We start from the raw sequence: 19,337 nt of genomic DNA, 5'->3' as shown, positions 1-19,337 counted from the left end.
CCAAGGGCAGGTGCTGTACTGGTTTCAAGGTACAAGAGGCAGAGGGGCCGAGGTAACTGAGAAGAAGTGCTGGGCATCCTGCCACCCCTGCCCCCTGCTCCAGCCTGGGGTCTTTGCCATTGCCCATTAGGGGGTGGGGGGCCCAGGTCCAGCCATACAGGATCAGGGTGAGAAGAAGGAGCTCTGAGCTGAGTGCTGGAGGCTCCGTGCAGCTGTGGGTTTTGTGTTGCTCACTTCTTAGTCTTGCCTTGTGCCTGACTTTTTTAACTGAGACCCTCTGTCAGGGATGCCTACTCCTTTCAGGCTCCTGGCAGATCCCTTGACTCTAATTTTATTTTGCCTAATTTTCCTAGAATTTATCCTTTTCTTTTCTACATGTGTTCGGTGGGTGTGTTTCTGTCTTACTCTCATCTGCTGGATTTTTGATGCTGGATGCTCTCCCAGTACGGAGAAGGCAATGGCACCCCACTCCAGTACTTTTGCCTAGAAAATCCCATGGGCGGAGGAGCCTGGTAGGTTGCAGTCCATGGGGTCGCTAGAGTTGGACACAACTGAGCGACTTCACTTTCACTTTTCACTTTCATGTACTGGAGAAGGAAATGGCAACCCACTCCAATGTTCTTGCCTGGAGAATCCCAGGGATGGGGGTCCTGGTGGGCTGCCATCTGTGGGGTTGCACAGAGTCGGACACGACTGAAACGACACAGCAGTAGCAGCAGCAGCTCTCCCAGTGAGTCTTATCCTTCTAAACTCACCTCCAACTCTCTCTCTCTCTCCTTCCCTTGTTTGCTTTTACACCTAACCTGGATCGCGACAGTAGTCTGTCCCTCAGAAGTGACACGGGGACTGTTGGAGTCGCTCCATTAGCAGGAAGAAGCATGCTGATTTAAGACAAAGTCCTGGGGATGTGCAGCCCTCTGCACGGGCCACAGAGACGAGATTGCTGGTAAGGACCTGGGCGGGACAGACCGGGTCTCATTGTCCTCTTAGTCACCTCACAAAGCACGGGGACCCCGAGTGCAGATGAAAACTAGACCTCAGAAGGGCTCCTCTTCACGTGAGAGTCGAGGGTCCCCCACTGTCAGGGCTGCACCCCCTTCTCCTTCCCCACCCACCCCAAGCAGCTGTGGGCAACTTCAAAGTAGCTTTGGGCTACTCCCCACCTTGTGACATCCTCATCTTCCTAGTACTAGACCCCCAGCCGGCACCACGCTTGCCCGGCACCTCCGTGACACAGGCTCCTTTGCACGTGTCAGTGCTTTTGTCTCAGTAGTTCTCACTATTAAAGCCCCTCTAGGCTGGGACCAAGGCCCTCCACGCCCTCCATGCTTCCTCCACAGACAAGCTGACAACCACCAGTCCTTTGCCTGAAGATTCACTACTTTACATCTCTTTTGGGTTCCAGGCCTGTCCACATGGCTGCCTACTTGAAACCCATCTGAATATGTCAAAGGCATGGCAATATGTATTTGGATTAAACTCACAAGCTTTCCATGCTACCCCTGAGCTCCAAGTCACTTTCCCTTCCAGGGTTACACAGCTTGTAAACGGCCCGTACTTCCGTCTGTCTATCTGTTCGCTCACCCATTCTCCATCCACCCAAGTCAGGAATACAGGAGCCGCTTCTGACTCCATGCCTTCCTGGAAGCCATCTATTTCTTCTATTACATCATGTCGTATCATATCATATCCTCATCCTACCATTTATCTGCACATCTGTCCATTATTCTATCATCTATTCAGTAGAAGTATAGTTGATTTACAATATTATATTACTTTCAGGTATATAAAATAGAGATAGTAAATCAATATTTTTTATAGCTTATACTCCATTTAAGCTTATTATCAAATATTGGCTGCATTCCTTGTGCTGTATGTGACATCCTTGTAGTTTATTTATTTTATACTTAGTAGCTTATACCTCCCAATTCTCTACCCTGTCCTGCACCTCCCTCCTTCCTCGCCCCCACCCCACAGGTTGTTCTGTGTATCTGTGAGTCTGTTGCTGTTTTGTTATATTCGTTTGTTTTATTTTTTAGATTCTACACATAAATGAAAATATACTGCATTTTCCTTTCTGACTTATTTCACTTAGCCAAATACCCTCTAGGGCCATCCAAGTGGCTGCAAATGGCAGAGTTTCATTCTTTTCTTCTGACTTGCATCTTATTTTCTCAATTGTAATTGTTAGTCACAATTAAGAACTGCTGAGATGTGTTATCGTAAAAATACAAAAAATTTAAATTTGACTCTTTGTGAATTCTCCAGGCCAGAATACTGGAGTGGGGAGCCTTTCCCTTCTCCAGGGGATCTTCCCAACCTAGGGATTAAACCCAGGTCTCCCACATTGCAGGTGGTGGATTCTTTACCAGCTGAGCCACAGGGGAAACCCAAGAATACTGGAGTGGGTAACTTATCCCTTCTCCAGCAGATCTTCCCAACCCAGGAATTGAACCGGGGTCTCCTGCACTACAGGCATATTCTTTACCAACTGAGGTATCAGGGAAACCCAATTTAAAAATTAAAAAAGATAAAAAAAAAAGAGTGGAATGAAAAAAAGAACTGCTGAGAGTATTAGGAGGGCTCTGCTTGTGTGTCTATATGCATGTATCTGTGTGTGTGTCAATGGTGGAGGGAGTATTCATTTATACTTAGAGGGGCTAGCTCAGCAAATGTGTAAATAAGGGAAAAGTTCAACTTACTTAAGAACAACAGCCAATAAACAGTTTTTAAGCATCATTAAAACCATTTTATATGCAAACACTGTTGTAAAACAATGAATGTGATCATTAAAGCACTTTTATGTTCTCTGAAAAGCAATAACAAGAATCTCCAGGACCCATTCCCTGAATCCCCCAATTCCTCATCCTAGTTAGAGTGCTATTCCCAAAGCCTGGGCTCCCTGGAGCAGGCTTCCCAGCCAGAGAAACTGAGTTTTCTACAATCACAGGATTTCTTAGGGTGAAAGGGAGATGTAATACTCTTCTCTATGCCTTTAAAGAAACAACCAGTATGAGTATATACATTAGAGTGATTTAGGGAAGTATTTTTATTCTTCAAGTCCTCCTACAACACCAACAATATCAAAGATTCATTTTTGGTATAATTAAAAACATGTGTGTTAGTTGCTCAGTCGTGTCAGACTCTTTGCGACCCCATGGACTGTAGCCCAGCAGGCTCCTCTATCCAAGGGATTCTCCAGGCAAGAATACTGGAGTGGATTGCCATTCCCTTCTCCAGGGGATCTTCCAAACTCAGGGATCGAACCTGGGTCTCCCGCATTGCAGGCAGATTCTTTGCCGTCTAAGCCACCAGGGAAGACTAATTAAAGACATACAGAGTCTCAGATGAAGCAGTTCCAAATGGTCATTGTCAGAAGGGTGCTCAGCATGGCAGTGGCTTCATCAGACCTACCGGGGAGCTCAGGCTGAATTGCCCACACCCCCAGTGAGGGGCTTCCCAGGTGGCTCAGTGGTAAAGAATCTGCCTGCCAATGCAGGAGACGCAGGTTCAACCCTTCGGATGGGAAGATCCCTGGAGGAATAAATGGTAACCCACTCCAGTATTCTTGCCTGGAGAATTCCATGGACCAAGGAGCCTGGCTGGATACAGTCAATGGGGTTGCAAAGAGCTGGACACAACTGAGCAGGAGTGCAAGCCCCCCAGTGAGACAGTGCTCAGATGTGAGTTCCAGCACCAGACTGGACACGCGGTATCAGACTCCTGCTGTGTAGCTGGGGTGGATGAACAGTGGCATCTAAAAATCGGCAAACCCTATTTTGGGAGCCCTAATAGTCTTTGTAGGTGGTCTAAGTGGTTAATGTCTCAGAATGTGCCAGTGTAGATGCTTACAGACAATTATATAAACAACCAGACAGTTCTAGAGGGATTCTTTTTGAAGGCAATAAAAAACTAGAAGAAAAGGTAACCATTTGTAACTACAAGGAAACGGCAACCCACTCCAGTATTCTTGCCCAGGAAATCCCATGGACGGGGAGCCTGGTGGGCTACAGTCTAAGGGGTCACAAAAGAGTTGGAGATGACTTAGTGACTGAACAAGAAGAAGGATGAACTTGTACAACATTATTATGCTGAGTGAAATAAACCAGACACAGAAAGAAAACCCCAGCATGATCTCATCTGTATATGGAATCTAAAAAATGTCGAATCTATAGAAACAGAAAGTAGAAGGGTCATTACCAGGAGCTTGGGAGGTGGGGAAACGGCTTTGATGGGGGTTGCTGGTCAAAGGGGACAGAGTGACAGCCACACAGGATGACTAAATCTAGAGAGGAAATGTACTGCATGATGATGAGGGTTACTAATACTGTACTGAACCCAGAAATTTGTCAAGAGAGTGGATTTCAGGTGCTTTCATCACACATGAAACATGACAACTATGTGAGGGGACGATACTGTACTTCACTAGCTTGACTGCAGTCATCATTTTGCTATTCATAGATGTGTCAGTCACCATACTGTGGCCTTCCCTGGTGGCTCAGTGGTAAAGAATCCACCTCAAGGCAGGAGCCGCAGGAGACTCAAGTTTGATCCCTGGGTCTGGAAGATCCCCTGGAGAAGGGAATGGCAACCCGCTCCAAGATTCTTGCTTGGAGAATTCCATGGATAGAGGAACCTGCTGGGCTACCATCCATGGGATTGAAAAGAGTTGGACATGACTTAGCACATTCACTGTGCTAAGTGACACTGCTACAGGATCTCAACCGTCCCACCAAGAATCGTTAACCCAGGCAGGTGAAATCTAACTGCACTTACACCATCAAGCAAGCTAATACATCGCTCCCTGGGACTACCTGAACCTTTCAAATTTGTTCTCTTATAAATAATAGGGCTGGATGGGCTAGGTGCTTTGTATTTCACACTGGTAGTGTTTGTTCTTTAAATTAACGTATCTTTAGAAACAGCATTAATTCTGTGAGTACCCTGTTGGTACTCGTGTGGCTTTGAGCAGTGCAATGCAGGGATGGATGGCTTCAGCCCTGGAAGAGGGAAGCTCATCAATCTACCAGGCCTCTCCGCATCGTTACGGAACATTAATGAGGCTGGGCTCGATTTAAGAACCGACTGAGACATTATGGATTGGTGGCATTCCGCTTCATGGGAACTGGGAATTTCTGAGTTATCATCTCAGCTCTGTTGCTAATGAGTGTTGTGATACGGGGACGATCATTTAACTTCTGCATTTCAGTTTCCTGTCCTCAAAATGGGGCTGTTACTGACCTCCTTATCCCAAGTGTCCCAGGATTAATGAGCTCGTGTCTGCTGAGAGTCCCGGGCTCCTGGCATCGAGGCGTGCTTCGAGTTGTTATTTCTATTCCTTCCCAAGAAGCAGCTGGGAATCATCAGATCTGTTTTGTTTACTCCTTCCAGAATGCATTTTCTTAGCATTTGCACATTACCTAAGTTACCCAAACTTTATATCTAAAAGTAAAACCAGTCCCACAGCAAGACACAGGGACGTAGCGGGGGTATTTAGGTAGCTTTTCTTTTCCTTAAGGAAAAGCATCACACCAGCTTTTCCGGCGAGATGAAGGCAGTAATTGCACTGCAAATTCTCGCCGCATGAGGCCGGTGGTCAATCTTAGCAGATGTGAAAAGAAAGTTACATCACAGTGCAATGATGCTGTCAACACTTACAGGCAATAATATTCCCATATCTGTTCTTCATTCTGTTTTCATCTTTCTTAGCAGAGTCCCATGGTGCAGACTGCCCTTCAAAGAAGCTCTGGAAGAAAGAGAAAAGTGACATGACGAATTACAATTCGGTGCAGTAAACAAACGCAGGGATTTTAACGACGGAGGGTGTTCTTAAAAAATGTACGAGGGTCAAGGAAGGAAAAGAATGTTCACAGGAAAGAGATAATGGATTATTAAACTACTTTATATATTAAATATTTAGGTTTTTTTGTTTTCCTTTAGTTAAAATGTTACAAATATGGATGGGGACTGAAGAATAAGCCCCCAATTCATCTGTAGGATGTATTAAAAATGGCTGGGTGTTTATCTCTATTGTACTTGAATCTTTAATAGAGAAAATTTAACATTTCTTTCAACTTCTTAATTATGTTATCATCCTTCAGTGTTCTCCTATGGGATATAAAGATATCATTTTTCTTCCCAATTGCAAACTGAAAGATTTATTTTTGGTTAAAATTGAAAGTAGGTAAGCTAAGACTCCACAACTTCAAGCTTAAAATCCTCTAAGAACTTCTGCCAGAGTTTTCCCTTCGTTTGCAATGGAGCTTAGATGTCCATTTATTTAAGGATTTGGCATTATTAAGCCCAGGGTCTTTAATCTTTGGGTTAGTAGTCAGATATACATTTTTCCATTCAAGTTATAATGAAAATGTCCTCTGCTATCAGCTGACATGTGAAAAAAAATCTGGGATTTTAGTTTCCACTTTAGTCCACATTCTGTTTCACCTTCATGTAGTGGACGCTACGAGGAAGTGTTGGGAGGAAGGACGGTAGCGCAGCATTTGGTGACACTGATCTGTTGTTTCTCCTGTACCTACTTTTACATTTCTGGCAGCAACTGGGAAAGAAGAGATGAGCAGGAGGAAGACGTGAAGGCAGAGCAGGTGCCTGAAAGCATTGTCCTGAAACATTCCAGGGCCAGAGCACGTGCTGCCAGGAACTCACATCCTCAAACACACCTCAGGGCGGCTTCCCAACTTCCCTCTTTAGAACAGAAAGCTCCTTTCCGCTCCCTTAATCTCCATCCCCCCAGAGCATTTGGCCATCTTGGCTATTTACCCCAGTAGCCACTATTAAGTGATCAGTCTGGGGTTCAACGGAAACAATTTATGATCCCTTTTCATGGGTCCAGTTGTGTCCGATCAGTTGAACTGCTTCTTAGTACGATTGTGGTGGGGACACGTCTGCTCACAGACCCCATGGCAAACAGTTTTTAGTGATGGCTGATTTACGATGTGGTGTTAATTTCTGCAGTATAGCAAGGTGACTAGTTATATACATTCTTTTTATGTTCTTTTCCATTATGGTTTATCTCAGAATATTGAATCTATTAATAGTTCCCTGTGTTATATGGTATGACCTTGTTGTTTATTCATTCTGTACACAACAGTTTGCATCTGCTAACTCCAAACTCCCAGTTCATCCCTCCCCACTCCCAATCCACTCAGTATAATCCTTAGTTGCATTTGACTTGCTACAGATGACATTATTTTGTTCTTTTTCAATGGCTGAGTAGTATTCCACCAGAGAAGGCAATGGCACCCCACTCCAGTACTCTTGCCTGGACAGTCGCTAAAGAGTCGGACACAACTGAGTGACTTCACTTTCACTTTTCACTTTCATGTATTGGAGAAGGAAATGGCAACCCACTCCAGTGTTCTTGCCTGGAGAATCCCAGGGACGGGGAAGCCTGGTGGGCTGCTGTCCATGGGGTCGCACAGAGTCGGACACAACTGAAGCAACTTAGCAGCAGCAGCAGCCGCAGTATTCCACCATATATATGTATATATAAACATATACAAATATGTTTATATATTTCTTCTTTATCCATTCATCTGTTGATGGACATGTAGCCTGTTTCAATGTCTTGGCTACTATAAATAGTGCTACTATGAACATAGGGGGTGCATGTATCTTTTTGAATTACAGTGGTTTTATCTAGGTATATGCCCAGGATTATAGTAGTTTTGTCTAGGTATATGCCCAGGTATATGCTGGCTAATATGGTAGTTCTATTTTTAGTTTTCTGAGGAACCTCCATACTGTTTTCCAAAGCAGTTGCACCAACTCACATTCGCATCAACAATATTAAATTGCCCATCTAAAATTAAGGTATCTTAGTCACAGTCATTGTTGACTCCTCGTTATCTTAATAGTTTTTACATTGTATTTATCATTTTGAAAAAAATCATGGAGGCAGACCAGGATTAGATGAACTACACGCTAAGAGCTGTATTAACAGATTCAGAGATCCAGGAAGAGAAGGGGTGGCAGAGGATGAGATGACTGGACGGCATCACTGACTCAATGCACAGAACTCTGAGCAAACTCTGGGAAATGGTGAAGGACGGGGACGCCTGGAGTGCTGCAGTCCATGGGGTGGAAAAGAGGCAGACACGACTTATCACTGAATAACAACCACAGATTCACAATGTATTCTGCTACTGAAAGGTATGATGCCATACAATGCAGGGCAAAAACAAGAAAAAACATGTTAAGGGTTATTAATAAATTAAATCAATAATACAGTAAAATCACGAGTTAATTCCATCTAGAACAAGACCATTATAGGATAAAGGATTTATTCAGACATGTAACTTCTGTTCCTCCATAAAATATGCATTTAAAATAGCTTCAGGGATTTAAAAGTCATCCTCTTTTTCTGAATTGTGTCATTGTTATTCTATGAGTGACAGTTATTTTACCGTTGAGTAATGACTATTATTTGACTTCCCTTATGACATTTTAATTCTATTAATACTTTGAGTCTGTCGCGATGTAATTACCAATTTCATTCCCCTCTGCCTTCTCCACACGTGTGAAACTTTCCACTTTGTTTTTTTCATGGGAAGATGAAGAAGGGACCTGATTCTGGGAAAGACCCGGGTGTCTTCCAGGAGATCCCTGGCTACTAGTTAACTCACCACAGGATAAGAGATAGACAGATAGGAGGGAGGCAACTATGGCACAGGGAGGAAGCACTGGCTCCATGAGTACAAGGAGATGCTCTTGGGCCATGGGAGGCAATGCCACCCTGAGCCACTCATGCCAGCTCCTCCCCACTCTTGACAGACAGATGCTCTCTTGTGGAGACAGCGCTCACATCACACTTGTGTTTCTTTAGCATTGGTGGTGATCACAGGAATTCCAATAGCCCTTGCTTTAAAAAAAATTTATTTAAAACATTTTATTTTATATTGGAGTATAGTGGTGTGCTGTAGTCCATGGGTTCCTGAAGAGTCAGACATGACTGGGCAACTGAATAACAACAGGAATGTAGCTGATTTAGCAATATTGTGTTGGTTTCAGGTGTACAGCAAAGCGATTCAGTCATACATATACATATGTCTATTCTTTTAAAAATTCTTTCCCTCATTTCCCCATTTATCAGAACATTGAGCAGAGTTCCCTGTGCTATATGGCTGGTCCTTGTGGATTATCTATTTTAAATATAGCAGTGTGTACATGTCAATCCCAAACTCCCAATCTATACCCCAACCCCCAACCCTTCACCCCTGGTAACCGTAAATTCTCATTCTCTAAGTCTGTGAATCTAAAAGTTATCTTAATTTGGCTGTTTTCGTGTACCTGGTGACCAGGAAACAGACAAAAGCAATGAGATGATAACCACTCTCCCTGCACTTGAGCTCTGCATGCTTTTACAAGGGTGGGGCCCATGCTCTCCATCTCCCAGCATTGACCACACGGGTAGGGGTATCGATAAGTGAGCAGGATGAAGAGTCCATTGCCTTGACTAATATTCATGAGAACGGCAGCCATGGAGGACTGCCTACCTGATTTATGTTGAGGATAGGAGAAACAGAGAGACCTTACCACAGACCAGCTCATCACAGACCAGCCCGGGTCAGACCTCAGTGCTTCCTGACTATAAATCCATGGTTCTTCCAGTGCCCCTCCCAACAAGGACTTTGGAGGGGATAACAGTTAAATCCACACATGACCAAGGACTGCTTTCCAATCTAGGCCGTATCTCCTTGTCTCTAAATGAAGGTTTACAACAAGAGAATGTGAGATGTTGAATTGCTTCCCCAAAACAGGATATTTTAACTCCAGGTATAATGTGGTTGTCACAGGGAAGGGATAGCAAGAGTGAGACAGCAGAAGTGAGAGTTCTTGCCATGAACCTCCCAGCTTCCTATCCAGGAATAATATGAATAAGTTTAAGTGGCAAGATATATTTTCTTTAAACAAAAGCAAAACAAAGCAAACCAAAAAGCTGCTTCAAGGAAATGATCAGATGGCTGGTGCCACCCATGCTCTCCTAACTCGTGGATTTGCTGTCCGGGTCTAGCATATTCTGGCACAGTTTTGCTTCCAATTACGCAGCCAATCTCCCCCGGAATTCACTCATGATGAAAACCATGTGTTCTTGTCTTTGGCTTGTAACATCAGTAATATACCTAATGAGGAACTCAGAGAGTACAAAAGGACTTTCTAGATTGATAACTTGGCTTTGTTTCTTTTTGTTATGGAGATGATCATTGTAAAAATTTCTAAGATGGACCCAGTTGTAAATGTCACCGCTTTCCATTAGCGTACATTTTCAAAATAGTTGAGAAAATATTTACCTTAGACTGGATTCCCTCTTATTCCTGCAGTAGGATGAAAGTCAACTTTTTAAATTTCTACTTAGAAAATAAAACTTTGTCTGTAGCTCTAGAGCCACTTGGCATTCAGAGAAGCTGTGACATGAAGATGGGTCTTTGACAGAGTGAGTCCCTGGCTGCCTTCCTGGCTTGGGAAGTCTAAGCAAAATAATAACCAGGGCAGAAATGCAGGTCATCAGGGACATGGAACACAGTTTCCTGTCTGGCCCCCAGCGAGGCCCAGCATAGATCTAAGACTCCAGAGGCAGATGTGGCTCTTCCTCCAGGCTTTGTCTTCCTGAGGCACCGAGCCTTCTGACTACTCTGTGACATACCACTTTTTTTTTTTTTTTTTTTTTTTTGCAGACCATGAGTTGGACAGATAGCTGCTAATAAACCCACTAGTGAAATGCGCCCAAGGAAAATTAAGTAATTTTGCTACACAATCATTCTACTATGTCCTTTTTCACAGCCCTTTTGGCTTCTAAATATCTTCTAATAAATGAAGCAAATTGACACACATTTTAGAAGATTTTCTACTGGGCATTTTTCTTGGGGGTAAGAACAAAAGGTTCTTTGGCTATCTCTTTTATCTGCAAGGAGGTCAAAAGTTGTACGTGTTCCAATAAAGCTACATCAACTGAATCACTGAATGCTTTCAGAAGAATCCTACTTGGAACCAGTCTTCCTGAGAAGGAAGAAATCACATCATTTATGAGACTCTAGAGAAGAGCTGCTCCCCTCACATTTACTGGAAGGAAAGCCAACCAGGTTTTGAATCCTGCAGTGGCTGAGATAGAGAGAGCTTGGGTTCTTGACGAAACACGAGGATTCCTGAGCACAGGAATTTTGGGGGCGATACTCAGCTTACCCACCCTGAAGTTTACATTTAAGTACAACCTTCAAATCCTCCTTAATCTCTCCAGTCTTTGCTTGACTAAAGTTATGAGCAGGTTGTGGTTAAAATCCAATTTAACCAAAGCACAGGAGCATCTTTAAAAAAGAGGCCCAGTGAGACATAGCGAAGGCAATGCGAGAGCATCGTTAGCTGCTGATGAGGCCCTGTCCTCGGAGCAGCCGCATAAAGACCAGCTTGGGAGACACCTCGACAGTCCAGGTCCCAGGGTGCTTTTCACAGCAGGGCTTTTTAAATACAATTTGCGCAGTTAGGCAATATTTAATGTTCAGGGCCTATTTTTAATATGCAGATACAATTCAACGCACCAACTATGGACTTTTTATTATTTAAAAAAACACTTTATGTTATTTTGGGGATTTAAGTTAATGGCCTTGCTATACCGTCTGTTAGAATTTTCATAAATAGACTTAGGCTTTGACTCTACTTAAAATGTAATTAAAGTGTTTCCTCTGACTACCTTAGCTCATATATACTGAGAAGAGGCAGCAAACCGGGGAACACTCTGAAAGAGTAATAAGTCTCAGAAACAATAAAAATGAAGGCAGGCAAGCTCCAGCGAATACCAATGACTCCACATAAGATGCCACGTGGTCCCCAGGCACAGAGCAGAAGGACAGGGGACATCTCTCACACAGCCGTTTTTGTCTGAACAGGAAACACATTTTTGCGATTCAGTAACTTCCTCCCCACTTCTCATCCCACCGTCACTTTCCGCAGGATTTAACGGTACATCTCAGTTGCCCACCTAAAGAGAACGTGACTCCAAAATGCTGCAGTCTGTTAAAAATGCCACATACAAAAAAAGGAGGAAAAAGCCCCTATTGAACAGAAAAGCTGCCTGCAAGAACAGGATGCAGGTCAGGGCTGTACATAATGCACGGTATGTTCTCAGGCAGTGTGGAATCGAGTTTTTTTTGAAGCTTCTGAAATCAAATTTTTTCTCCCTTTCTCATATGAACTAAACTGGGCACATAAAATGACTAAGATCATCATGCTCAAAGAAGGAAGATGCACTCCCTGGTGTGTGCCAAGTCTCTGAACTTCCTTTGTTTTCTGTCCATACGACTTTTTGGGTTCTTCCAAGTGTTGTATTTTATTTGGTCCATATAAACTATTTATTGTTATTGCATGAAAGCAACTGAAGACACAACTATGGCTGCTGGACAAGCCGCAGAGTGGAGTGCCAATGGGAAGGTGGGCCGGGAGCTCGGGGCCAGAGAAGCGGTGGCCACCGGTCACTGCCATCATCAATGTCCTGGATGGAGGCAGCCAAAGGGACTGTGTGGGGCTCAAGAGAGGTGAGGACTGGGAGGACCAGAATCTTGACTCATGTTCTGTTGTTGTTCTTGCTCACTCACTAAGTCATGTCTGACTCTTTGCAACCCCATGGACTGCAGCATGCCAGGCTCCTCTGTCCTCCACTATCTCCTGGCATGCATGCATGCTTAGTCGCTCAGTTGTGTCTGACTCCCTGCCACCCCACGGCCTGTGGCCTGTCAGGCTACTCTGTCCATGGGATTCTCCAGGCAAGAATACCGGAGTGGGTTGCCATCATTATCTCCTGGAGTTTGGTCAAATTCATGTCCACTGAGTTGGTGATGCTATCTAACCATCTCATCCTCTACTATCCCCTTCTCCTGCCCTCAGTCTTTCCCAGCATCAGGGTCTTTTCCAATAAGTCAGCTCTTTGTATCAGGTGGCCAAAGTATTGGAGTTTCAGCTTCAGCATCAGTCCTTCCAGTGAATATTCAGGCTTGATTTCCTTTAGGATTAACTGGTTTGATCTCCTTGCAGTCCAAGCGACTCTCAAGAATTTTCTCTGGCACCACGATTTGAAAGCACTGATTCTTCGGCACTCAGCCTTCTTTATGATCCAACTCTCATATCCGTACATGATGTATGGAAAAACTGTAGCTTTGACTACATGGACCTTTGTTGGCAAAGTGATGTCTCTGCTTTTTAATATGCTGTCTAGTTCATGTACTGTTACTTCTAAACAAATTGAAATCTAAATGTCAACATTCTGATATCTTTAAAAAAGTTGTTAATTAATCTCAGGACTTCAAATGGCCATGTTTTCTTGCAATTTAATTCAACTCCATTTTTGAAGAATTTTTCTATTTTGCGAGATTCAGTGGGTGATGACCTTCTCAGTGGTTGCTCTATGGCCTTCCTGCTCTCTAACATCTCTATTTCATGTGAAAATGGAATTGACGTTTGAAGCCTAAAAAAGTTATGTGATGTTTCGGTGCCCAGAAACACTACCCCTGACATTTGACTGAGTTTAAAAATGTTTTTTATTCTGTTGGATATTGCTCTGAATGAGTGACTTTTTACAGCAATGTCATATATGAATAATATATGCTTATGGGATCTTTGAAGCTCTACCAGGTGAGTCTTTTTATTTCTACTGTACCAAGAAGGGAATTTAAGATCAAAAGGTGTGAAGTGGCTTGTCTGAGATCAGACAGTGGAGAAGCTGAGACTGAGGGCTGTTGGCTCTGAACTCTGTCCCTCACACTTGGCCACTGAGCTGGCCACATCTCACTGTGTGTAGCCATCCGGCCGAGGGTCATAAGCTGTGAGGCATTTCTGCTTCCCACTTTTTGTGGAATAAGCTTGTTGGACAAGGGAATGACGGAGCATGAAATGGCTGGATGGTATCACCGACTCAATGGACATGAGTTGAGCAAATTCCAGGAGATAGTGAAGGACAGGGAAGCCTGGCGTGCTGCAGTTCATGCAGTCACAAAGAGTCAGACACGGCTCAGCAATGGAGCAAGCTTGTTGGATGACACACAACTCTGTTGCTGTCTGCACACTGGTTTTCCGGGCATGGGAAGCCAGGTGCACCCTGGAGGAACCCACAACCTACCTGCCTTTCAGTCAGCGTGCCCAATTTCAAAACCCTCCTTTTTTCCACCTTGAAAATCACTGAAGTACTAAGTTCCTGCTAATGATACGACATATCCCTCAAGTGAAGTGAAGCAGGAAAAAAATCTGAAAATCACTGATCAAGTGGGCAGAGGAAAAAATACTCTTCAGTTGAGTGATAGAGAAAAAGAGGTAAAAACAGTCACTTTGAAGCCTGGGTTGCTGCTAAACATTCCACAGGCATGGCCAATGTCCTTTGGGATTATAGAGACTGAGGCATAGTAAGATGGCTTTGCTGCTGCTGCTGCTAAGTCACTTCAGTCATGTCCGATTCTGTGCGACCCCATAGACGGCAGCCCACCAGGATCCCCTGTCCCTGGGATTCTCCAGGCAAGAACATTGGAGTGGGTTGCCATTTCCTTCTCCAATGCATGAAAGTGAAAAGTGAAAGGGAAGTTGCTCAGTCGTGTCCAACTCTTAGCGACCCCATGGACTGCAGCCTACCAGGTTCCTCTGTCCATGGGATTTTCCAGGCAAGAGTACTGGAGTGGGGTGCCATTGCCTTCTCCAAGATGGCTTTAAAAAGGGGCTATTTTGTAAAAAATGCATTACAGACTGAAATATGAGACTGGAAACCATAAAACTCCTAGAAGAAAACTTAGGCAGGACTTTCTTTGACATAAATCATAGCAACATTTATTTGGATCTTTCTCCTAAAGCAAAGGAAATAGAAACAAAACCAAATGGGACCTAATTAAACTTAAAAGCTTGTGCACAGCAAAGGAAACCATCAACAAAATGAAATGACAACATACAGAATGGGAGAAAGTATTTGCAAATGATGTGACTCATAAGGGTTAATATGCAAATATATAAACAGCGCATATAACTCAGCATCAAAAAAACAAACAACCTGATTAAAAATGGGCAGAAAATCTGAATAGACATTTTTCCAAAGAAGACACACAGAAGGCCAACAGGCACATGAAAAGATGTTCAACATCGCTAGTCATCAGATCAGATCAGATCAGTCGCTCAGTCGTGTCCGACTCTTTGCGACCCCATGAATCGCAGCACGCCAGGCCTCCCTGTCCATCATCAACTCCCGGATTTCACTCAGACTCCCGTCCATCGAGTCATTGATGCCATCCAGCCATCTCATCCTCTGTCGTCCCCTTCTCCTCCTGCCCCCAATCCCTTAAAACTACAATGAGATATCACCTCACACCTGTCAGAATGGGCCTCATCACAAAGAACAGAAATATCAAACCTAGAGGTTGTGGGGCACTTACATTCTTACCAACAGTGTGCGCTTGTACAGTTAGTGGGAATGTAAGTTGGTGCAGTCACTGCGGAAACAGGATGGACGTTTTTTCTCAAAAAAACTAAAAATAGAACTACCATATGACCCAGCAATTCCACTCCTGGCTATGTATAAAAAAAATGAAAAACTAATTTGAAACAATATGTGCACCCCAATGTTCATAGCTGCATTATTTACAGTAGCAAAACATGTAAAAACCTGTGTCCATCAACAGATGAACGGACAAAGAAGATGTGGTATGTATTACAATGGGACACTGCTCAGACATTAAAAAAAAAGATAAAATTTTGCCATTTGAAATAACTGGGTAGACTTGGAGGGCATTATGTTGAGTGAAATGAGTCAATCGGAGAAAGACAAATATTGTATGATATCATCTACATGTGGAAAAACCAAACCAGTGAACACAGCAAAAGAGAACAGACTCACGGATATAGTGGTTACAGTGGGGAGAGGGAAAAGAGGACAAGATGAGGTAGAGGATTAAGAGGTACAAACTACTAGGTATAAAATAAATAAGTTACAAGGATGTATTGTTTAACACAGGGAATATAATCAACATTTTATAATAATTATAAATGGAATATAACATTTGAAAACTGTGAGTCACTATGTTTACACCTAAAACTTACAAAATATTGTACATCAGATGTACCTTAATAACAAAATATACATACATAAAAGGAGGCTATTTTGATATATTTGGGGATTCCGCTGAGTAGTAACTCTAAGAGGCAGAGGGTAGCTGTTCAGGGATATTCATTCTCTTCCCGGCATTCATTCCTCTTCCTTTGTTCCCTGGAAGAAACTTAGTGACAAGATTCCTGGTGCTCAGCAGGGCCCAGCAATCCCTCTCATCTGGGCAGCCTTCTAAGGCCTGGGCACCCCTGTCCCACACACGTGAGGGCCTCTATGGTCCTTCCCCACCGTGTCCTCCACCTGCATTTTGTGTGTAGAAAAACTTTAGCCAAAGAATAAGTTTAATCAGAGAAGTGGGAAGATGCAGAAACAAAGGAAAGCAATTCAACAAGACTCAACAATAGTAGTTTAGTTACTAAGCAAAGGCAAAGACCTTTAGTTCCTTCTTAGGGCGATAGATAATATTCTCAGCCATATCCTGTGAGCTGTCTAAAAATACTGAAACCCCACCAGGTGGAAGAAGTTAATCACTTGATGACCAGACTGTAACCATGACATAAGCTGCCACGGTTCTGAGAACTAGCCTCAGGAAATGGGAACAAACAGACCTTGGAACTGAATACTAACTGTACCTAAAACAATCAAGATGATGTAGGTCAGACCACTGATGACCAATTTTAAGACGACAGTCAGAGCTGACTGTGCTGTTTCTGCATGGAGCCCTTCCCCCCATCTATAAAAGCTCTAGCCCACTGGTGGTCAGTGGAGGAGAGCTGGTCTTTGGACAGGAGTCCATCCTCTCTCAGGTTGCTGGCTTCTGAAAGAAAGCCAACTTTTCTTTCCACCAACCTGGCCTCTTTACTGGCTTTCAAGGGGAAAGCAGCCAGACCCCACTTTCAGCCTCATGAGGATGCTGTCACCTACTGATGCTGCAGAAGCAGCTCAGAGTCTCAGGGAATCTCTGGTCCTGTGGCACTGGTCTCTGAAGGGGCTCTCAAGGGCCATCACGAGGAGGCCATCCCTCAGTTTGAAGGTCAAAGACTGCATTTGCAGACTCATTCTCCTCCATGGTCCTGATGGGGCCTCTGCTGCCTCTTGTGCACCTGCCCCCCTGGGGGGCGCGGCAGGGCTGCACCGCAGGGATTTAGAGCACTGTTCATAGTCACTACAAAGAACTTGGTCAGAACTTCATTTTCTGACTTCGACACTGCCTATCTCTGATCATGGTGGACATCATGAGATCAAGCAGTTTTGCAAAGGTTCTGGAACTTGGACCTGGCCTGTCCTTGCTGTATTATCCTGGTGCATGGGGTGTCAAAATTGTGATGCCAACGAGCAGCTCGTCACAGCTCACACCAAAAAGTGGACTGCTCTGCTTCCCAGGTAGGGGAGAGTGCCTGAAGCAGTTGCCTTGCAGACTCTCTAAGTCACTGTGGGTTTGAGTCTTCCTTGGAGATTGCTAGCATCTCTCAGAGAGAGCGGTTTTCATTTCCCCTCAGATGCAGATACTGCAGGGGTCTGAGATGATAATACCACTCAAGGACTGTAATTTCCTCCACCTCTGTACCTGCCTTGGAAGAGTGATTTGTTGGTAAGCCTGTGCTAATGGTGCCCACATCTTCAGAGATGAGCAAGCATCCCTTCTGGAAAAAAGGAATCCCTGAAACGTCTAGAGAATAAATGGATGCTTTTGCAGAAAGTGAGCTGCTCCTTTACTTTCAAGACCAGCCAGAAATTCTGACTTCCACGCACCTCTGGCCTGCATCACTGCAGTAGCGTCCTACCTGGCCATCCACTGCCTTCTGGTTTATACTCTTCTCCTGGGTGAGCTTTCACAAAAGCATTGGGTACCTGCCTCTGTCCTATTTGAATACCTAAGAAGTCTCCCTGCTGAACAGGACTCAAGGCTCCACATGTGCAATGCACTAGGAAACAGAAGTGCTCAGTCAGCTCTAGCAGTTACTGTCCTTGTTCTAACATCAGAGCTCCAAACTTCGATGGTAATCAATCCTTACTGACTTTGCAGCCATTTTTTGGTACTGTCTCCCTGGTAATATCCTTTCCATTCTTCTCCATCCGTCTTTCCTCCACGGGTTCTGTATAGCATTTAGAAGTGGGGTGATTATTGTTTCATCTTTCCCGTCTGTTAACAAACATCTTTTCCAAGGTGTTTCTTGGAGGGCTGTGAATTTTAAACTGTCCTCACCTCACGAATCACAGCACAGAAGCTCCATCAAATGTGATGGAAAATCTAAGGATACTTTTTTAGACATGACAGGCTTAAGAATGAACAAGTGTAGCAGAAAAGGGAATTTTAATGAGAGGTTTCCGACTCTCTTTTTGACATCTATTCATTTACAAAACCTATCAGCACCATTCCTAGGCTCTTCCTGTAGAACCCGAGACACGGAGATTCACGGTAAAAATTTAGAAGGGAGGATTATTTTAGAAACTTGGAAATCAAGGCAGTGGAGAATAACTACATCTCAATGTATTCTGTAAGAAAGTCCACACTCTTTTAGAAGCAAATATTTTTAGTGAAAATTATAATCTATTTTGAAATTGGAGTCATAGCTGCTTTCCTTTACTGACTGATGTTTGGCCAAGTGTTGTTTCTTATTGAGAGTTGGGTGTGGAGGGTCCTTACAAAACTAAAAATAGAGCTACCAGATAACTTAGCGATTCCATTCCTGGGCATATGTCCGGAGAAAGCCATAATTTGAAAGGATGCATGGACCCCAGTGTTCATTGCCATTATTATTTAGTAGCCAGTGGTGCTGCTGAATCGGTATTATGCAGTAGCCAGGACATAGAAGCAAACTAAATGTCCATCAACAGTAGGATGGATAAAGAAGATATGATTTATACATACACACACACGGGAATATTACTCAGTCATAAAAAAGAATGAAATGAGATGTGGATGGACCAAGAGATTGTCATACAGAGTGAAGTAAGTCAGAAAGAGAAAAACAAATATTGTAATATTATATAATATGGCTTATATGTGGAATCTAGAAAAAATGGTACAGATGATCTTATTTGCGAAACAGAAACAGAGTCACAAATGTAGGGAACAAACTCATGGTTACCCAGGGCTGAAGACGGTGGGAGGAACTGGGAGACTGGAATTGACGTATACACACTATTGATACTGTGCATGAACTAGATAACTAATGGGAACCTTACTTGATGCTCCATGGTGACCTAAATGGGAAGGAAAACCAAAAACGAGGGGACATATGTTTACATAGAA

The 19,337-nt window shown here is 43.6% G+C and overlaps 1 protein-coding gene across 4 annotated transcripts in view; it reads right to left on the bottom strand.

The window, feature by feature from the left end:
- PTPRM (protein tyrosine phosphatase receptor type M) overlaps positions 1-19,337 on the bottom strand; it is a 660,428-nt gene that overhangs the window by 79,227 nt on the left and 561,864 nt on the right. For all 4 annotated transcript variants that reach the window (XM_070361479.1, XM_070361481.1, XM_070361480.1 and 1 more), the window contains one exon: positions 5,659-5,746. In XM_070361479.1, the coding sequence (XP_070217580.1) occupies positions 5,659-5,746 (88 nt within the window). The remainder of the gene's footprint in view (positions 1-5,658; positions 5,747-19,337) is intronic.

This window comes from Bos mutus, chromosome 24, assembly GCF_027580195.1.
Source record: "Bos mutus isolate GX-2022 chromosome 24, NWIPB_WYAK_1.1, whole genome shotgun sequence".
Taxonomy (NCBI): Eukaryota; Metazoa; Chordata; class Mammalia; order Artiodactyla; family Bovidae; genus Bos; species Bos mutus.
This window is presented reverse-complemented; position numbering and strand designations above follow the sequence as displayed.